The sequence below is a fragment of the Primulina tabacum genome, chromosome 18 (genome assembly GCF_025594145.1).
Source record: "Primulina tabacum isolate GXHZ01 chromosome 18, ASM2559414v2, whole genome shotgun sequence".
NCBI lineage: Eukaryota > Viridiplantae > Streptophyta > Magnoliopsida > Lamiales > Gesneriaceae > Primulina > Primulina tabacum.
In genome coordinates, this window is record NC_134567.1 from 22,607,445 (window position 1) to 22,614,057 (window position 6,613).

General features: G+C 37.9%; 1 protein-coding gene across 1 annotated transcript; it reads right to left on the reverse strand.

The window, feature by feature from the left end:
• Nucleotides 1-338: 338 nt before the first annotated feature.
• On the reverse strand, nt 339-3,671 carry LOC142532818 (inactive leucine-rich repeat receptor-like serine/threonine-protein kinase At1g60630). The gene is given in 4 exon segments (XM_075639311.1): nt 339-1,061; nt 1,063-1,130; nt 1,642-3,207; nt 3,445-3,671. Coding segments are annotated over 3 exon segments (1,968 nt in total). The 5' UTR covers nt 2,960-3,207; nt 3,445-3,671; the 3' UTR covers nt 339-479.
• Nucleotides 3,672-6,613: the final 2,942 nt, after the last annotated feature.

Below are 6,613 nucleotides of genomic sequence, written 5' to 3' on the forward strand. Positions count from 1 at the left end.
TAAATGAAAATTACATTAAAAATTTCAGTAAATTAACTACTTATTTTAACTTAAAAAATAATCCGTGAAATATATATTAAACATTAATTAACTATGATCTGGCTATAAAAATATCAAAACATTACAAATGTTATTCAGATTATATGGCAATTTTTTCCCCATTTTTACAGTCAAATTTACCACATTAAACGTCCTTCCCTAACAATATACAATCTACCAATTAAAATTTGAAAACAACTTAGCTTACATGATTTGCAAGTTACCGTGCCAACTTAAAGTTTACTCAAAGCATACCAATAAAGTTAGGTTGTGAGTTTCATCGTTATAAAAATATATAATAAACATAAAAAATTCTTAATTGATGTAGAATTCTTGAGCAATCAATAACTTGACTTATTTGAAAGAGAAAAAATAATAATACACAAAGAAAGGGAAAAATGTGATAGTTGCACTACTCACAAACACCAGCATTCGATTCTTCATATACTCACATATCCTTCCCTTGGCAAGCTCTGCACAGTATCCGACCATCGTCCAGGGGAATGATCACTGCTGTTTGAAGACACCTGAGCTTCTGTTCTTGCCTCTCTTATCATCCTCAGAAGTTCCCCCATTACAGGACGACTCTCAGGCGTGACAGAAACACATGTTACAGCAATGTTCAAAAGAGCGTTCATTTTTTCCTCGTTACTTGATACCGGTTCGTCACCTGAGTCTGTCGTCTCTGCTCGGACAGATTTCACCCACCTTGGTATGTCTGAGCCGTATTCTTGGACAAGATCTTGAAATGGAGTCTTACCAGTCAGAAGTTCCAAGAGGAGGACTCCATAACTATAGACATCAGCTTGTTGTGTTGTTGGCCTTCGTAAATCACGACATTCGGGGGCTCGGTAGAAAAGGGAAGCGGCACTTGATTCTTCGAGTGACTCGGGATTCCTGAATGGGGTCAGTCCATAATCCGTCAGGCATGACTCGAAATCCGGCCCTAACAAGACATTGGTGGACTTTAAGTTCCCATGAGTTAGACCAGGATTCTGGTGTATGTAATGTAGTCCCGTGGCCTAAGTCCTCTGCTATTTTTAGACAAGATGTCCAGTGAAGCGGCTTTGAACCAGCTGAACCTCTTGACCCTGTCATTATTATGTTAAAAAATAACCACATTGTTTTATGACAATAAATTTGGGGAAAGTTTTTTTTAAAAAAACTAAACTGAAAGTACAAACTAACTTCCTTCTGGTATTCGATAGAAAAATGACTATTCCTTAACTTGTTTGATGCGTACAAGTTAAGATTTCTAAATGTATGTGTTGAACAGAAAGAAGACTAAACGCATTCTTTAACACATTGACTGGTTTTAAAAACATCTCAATGTGTAGTTCAAGTTTCGAATTTTAACTTGCAACAAGAAAGGCAATTAAAAAGAATGGGCCTGAACCTTCTACAGGCTGAACCAAAACTATATCACGAAGTTATTTACATTTGTATCATGTTTTAGTAAAAGAACGAGACACGTGTGAGGCGCTGCACAAAACACGATGGAGCCAAACCTGAAGAGGATGATCTAAAGATGACTAAATAAAAACTTATCAGCATTAGGCATTAGCACAAGTAAACATGCAAACAGTATAAAAAATGGCGTACCATGCACGAGAGAGAAGAGACTTCCATTCGGAAAATAATCGTATACAAGCAGGCGTTCTTCCTTGGCTTGAAAATAGGCCCTGAGTGGAACCAAGTTTGGATGCCTTAATCTACCAACAATCTCAATGTGTCGCCCGAATTCCTCCATCCTCGGATACCTAGACTCCTTTAATCTCTTGACAGTGACAATGTATCCCGACTCCATAACCGCCTTATAAGTGCTCCCCATAGTCCCCCTTCCCAACGTCTCGGCCGAGGCCTTCAACAAATCCTCTAAGCTATAACTCATTTGCTGATCACCGGGTCCAAGAAACACCAAATTCCCAAGTCCATCACCCCCTTGATCCCATGATAAACCTCCTTGTTTGCTATTATTATTGTCGTCCCTATTCACACTATTAGCTGCCTCCTCCACCCCTCGTGCGACCACCTTATTTCTCGACTCGGTTTCCTTACTTCCCTTCCTCAAACAGAATATCAACAGTACAGTAACAACACATAATATGGCAAATCCACCAACACTCAAAACAATTATCAAGATAAGCTTCTTCCTCCTCTTATGATGTTTTGAAGTATTGGTTGGTGCAATCGGGCTTGACGGACTAGGAGATGGACTTATATTACAAGGTTTTTGAATTTGTTGGCCACATAAATTTATGTTAGCACTGAAAGAAGAGTTATTGAACTTTAACAAGGATGAGGTATTCGGGATTTCCCCCGTGAGTGCATTATTAGACACATTAAAGAATCTCAAACTATTCTGATCAAAGGCCGGAACATCACCAATCAATTGATTATCTTGCAAATAAAGCATGTATAATCGAGGCAAATCAACCAAGGACCTCGGAATCTGACCTGATATTAGGTTACCAGATACGTCAATGATTTTTAGGCGATGCAGGAGAGCAAGATTAGTCGGGATTCCACCTGAAAACCTGTTATCACTGAGGAACAAAGACTTGAGGTTCTTGAGGCCAGAGAGTTCTGGGATTTGCCCAGAAAGTGAGTTTTCCTTGAAACTTAAAACCCTTAACTGATCCAAAAGATTCAAGCTTTTCCCATCTAACGTGCCACTCAAGTTAAAATTTTCAACAACAAGCTTCATAACTCTATCATTAAGGCATTGTTTAACACCTACCCATTTGCACACATCGCTTCCTCTTCCCCATTGAAGCAAATCCGATGGGTCTATTGATGCCTTCAACGCTAAAAGAGACTCAGCATCTCCTGATCTTCCTCGTGGAAATGCACCGAAAAGTAAAACTAAACATGGAAACAAGAAAACGTTGTGCCTACACAACAGAGCAATCCTCCCCATTGATGAAGTCAACAACCACAGTTCTACAATTTTATACCCAAAATTTGAAATCTAGAAGAGAAAACAAACAACTAGAAAACCAAAAGTGGAGTCTTATTCCGTTCCAATTCTCGAAAAAGGCCGACAAGGGTTAGCATTGATCATTACTTAACACTTACAAGAATCTTGAAAGCTGGGACATCCAAATTACAAACAGGCTTCTGTCTGCAGCCTCAACACAGTCGGTTTCACAACACAAATCTCCAGATCTAGAGCCATCAATGGAAAAGAGGTAACATAAGATTAATGTGAATCATTATGACCAATGAAAAACGTAAAGTAGGCGCCAATTAGTGTCCCTATCAACGCCTATAATTCTGACCAAATATATGTGTTTTATTAAGACAGGTTCTTCAAGGAAATAGGAAAGAAATGCAAAGAGACAAAGACACCATGCCAAGAGTCTAGATTATTGGAGAATAATTTATGACAACTCGTCTACTCACTGTGTATTTTCAGTAATGAAGTTTATTTCTCCTTTTTCTTCATTAAAGAGGGCTGTGAACTCAACTGCTTCTCTCTCTCCATCGTCATCAGAGAAATGGGAGCTAGAAAGGCAAGGATATTAATGGGGTTTTCTTGAATTTCTTACCCAAGCCTGAAAATATATCACGTGAATTGACTCAGGCTTGACTGACAAAAATAACTTTTTAGTTTTCTAATTTCTTACTCACTTTCTTTCTTGAAAATCTTACAAAAAATTATTATCTTGTTAATTTATCAAGATAAAATTTGAACTTAAGTTTTGATGATTGAAACTAAAATGATTCGATAAGACTAGATTATCGGACACATATCTTCTACGGATTAAATCTAATTTGAAGTATTGAACTAATGTACGTTGAACAATGCTGATCTAATAAAGAAAGCAAGCAATCACTAAAATGAACTCATGTGAATTAAGATTGATTTGATACGTTTTAAAAAATGAATGGTACTCATCCGATCTTGTACAAGAGTCGAAGATATATTGACTTGAATCGGTTAAGTCGGTAAACATCAATCGTGCTAATCATCGGACTAATATGAAAACATCCTCGAGTTAGGGGTGTCAAAATGCGACACGATCCGTCAATCCCGACACGACCCAACACGAAAAAAAATCAGATTCGGGTGGGATTTTTCGGGTTCGGGTTGGGTGGGTTCGGGTTAGTGCCATGTTAGGCGGGTTTCGGGTTGGGTCGGGTTGGGTCGCGGGTTGACCCGCTGAACTTTTTTTTTTTGAAAATATTACATATATTTTTATATATTGTATGTTTGAACAAAATTTATTGTATATTTATATGATAAATTTTCATCATTTATTTTGCATATTTTATTTTTTTAACAATTTTTATTTGATTTAATAAATATACTTTTAATTTTCTACGATTAAACTTTCAAATTTAAATCGAAAATTTTGTTATTATGTGTTTAAATTAAAATATTATTTTTATTTTTTATTTTTTTGAATTTTTTTCATTAATTTTTTAAAAAAATTAAAAAATAAAATAAAATTCGGGTTAGGCGGGTTAGACGGGTTGAGTCGGGTTATACGGGTTCGTGTTCGGGTTGGGGGTTTTCGGGTTGCTTCGCGTTCGGGTTGAAAAAAAAATAAAAAAAATTTCGCGGGTTGACCCGAAACCCGACCCAACCCAACCCACCCACCCGATTGACACCCCTACCTCGAGTACAAGATACAATTATCTCTGAGTTGAATTTGAATTATGTTGGGTGTAATAATTTTTCCTGTTGGGTAGAGCAATAGAAACGTGGTGCTTGAGCTGTTGTATGGTTTAAAAGATTTGAGTTGTACTATTACCACCAAGGCACCAACTATATTTTTTGTTAAAGCGACAAACATTCGGCTCTACAATTGGTAACAGAGTCAATGTTACGGGTTCGATTTTTATTGATTGCAATTAGTGCAATTGTTGAGATTTATATTCTTGGGTACAATAATTATCCTTGCTAGGTAGATCAATTGAAACGTGGTGCTTGAACTGTTTTATAGTTTAAAAGATTTGAGTTGCAACATTACCACCAGTTATAGCTTTTGGTAAAACGGCAAACACACAGTCCTAAAATTCGATAAGCAAGGACGATCATTTTCTCTATGTAACAGAATAAAATATATGTTCGTTGTCTTATTCAGGATCATATTGTGAACTTGTTTATTCTCATTGATATTTTGCATAACTCTGCTGATTTGCAGTGAGAAAGATTGTATGTAATGCTCGAGATTTTGATTCTATTAATCTGAGATGATTGATTTTGAATTGATATGATTATAGACGGGCTATTCCGAGACTAGATTGGGCAAGGCATAGGAATTATGCAACTTTTTGGACAGAACTATTGGCGCCCGAGCGGTAGAAAAGGGCCGCCCGAGCGCCAATGCATCGTAAGATTTGGGTTTTGGACAGAAGGTTGGCGCCCGAGCGGTAGTTTTTGACCGCCCGAGCGCCATTGTATAGCAACTTGGAAGCTCGGACAGAACATGCCGCGCCTGAGCGGTAGTTTAGCACCGCCCGAGAAATCAAAGGTTGAAGCCGTGATTTCTTGGCCGAGACCGACTTCTGTACCCGAGATTCGTAGTTTTATGGGTTTGGCAGGATATTATCGTCGATTTATTAAAGATTTCTCGAGTATTGCCAAGCCTATTACTCAATTGACTCAGAAGAATGCTCTGTTTATATGGTCTGAAGACTGTGAGTCTAGTTTTCTTGAGCTGGAGAAAAGACTGACCAGTGCTCCGATATTGACTATTCCATCAGGTACTGGTGATTTTGTGGTTTATTGTGATGAATCTCACCGAGGATTGGTTTGTGTTCTGATGCAGCGAGGGCATGTTATTGCATATGCTTCGAGACAGCTGAAGCCACATGAGACTCGTTACTCAATTCATGATCTTGAATTTGCTGTCATTGTATTTGCTTTGAAGATATGGCGACATTATCTATACGGTGAGAAGTTTGAAATCTATTCTGATCATAAAAGCTTGAAATATCTATTTTCACAGTCCGAGCTGAATATGAGACAACGAAGATGACTTGATTTACTTAAAGACTTCGATTGTGAAATCAAGTATTATCCGGGGAAATCCAATGCAGCACCAGATGCACTAAGTCGAAAGGTATGTTCTTTATCCTTATCGACGATTGGTGTTTCGAATTTGATAGAAGAGTGCAGCTTGTCTGGATTAGCTTTTGAAACAGATTGTCAGCCTCTGAGATTATGTGCTATTCGGGTTGAACCAGAACTGATATTGAGAATCAAAGAGGCACAGAAAGTTGATCAGAATGTGCAGAATTCGATTGCCATGGTCAGAGCTGGACATCAATCGGAATATCAGGTTCGTGACAGTGTTTTGTATGTGAATAACCGTATTGTTGTGCCGAATGTTTCAGATTTGAGACAGCGGATACTAGCAGAAGCGCACAACAGTCGTTTTAGCATCCATCCTGGTGGCATAAAAATGTATAATGATTTGAAGACACAGTATTGGTGGAAACAGATGAAATCTGATGTTACTGAATTTGTAGCCAAGTGTCTGAATTGCCAACAGGTGAAAGCAGAAAGAAAGAAACCAGGAGGATTGTTACAGAGTTTGTCTATTCCTGAATGGAAATGGGA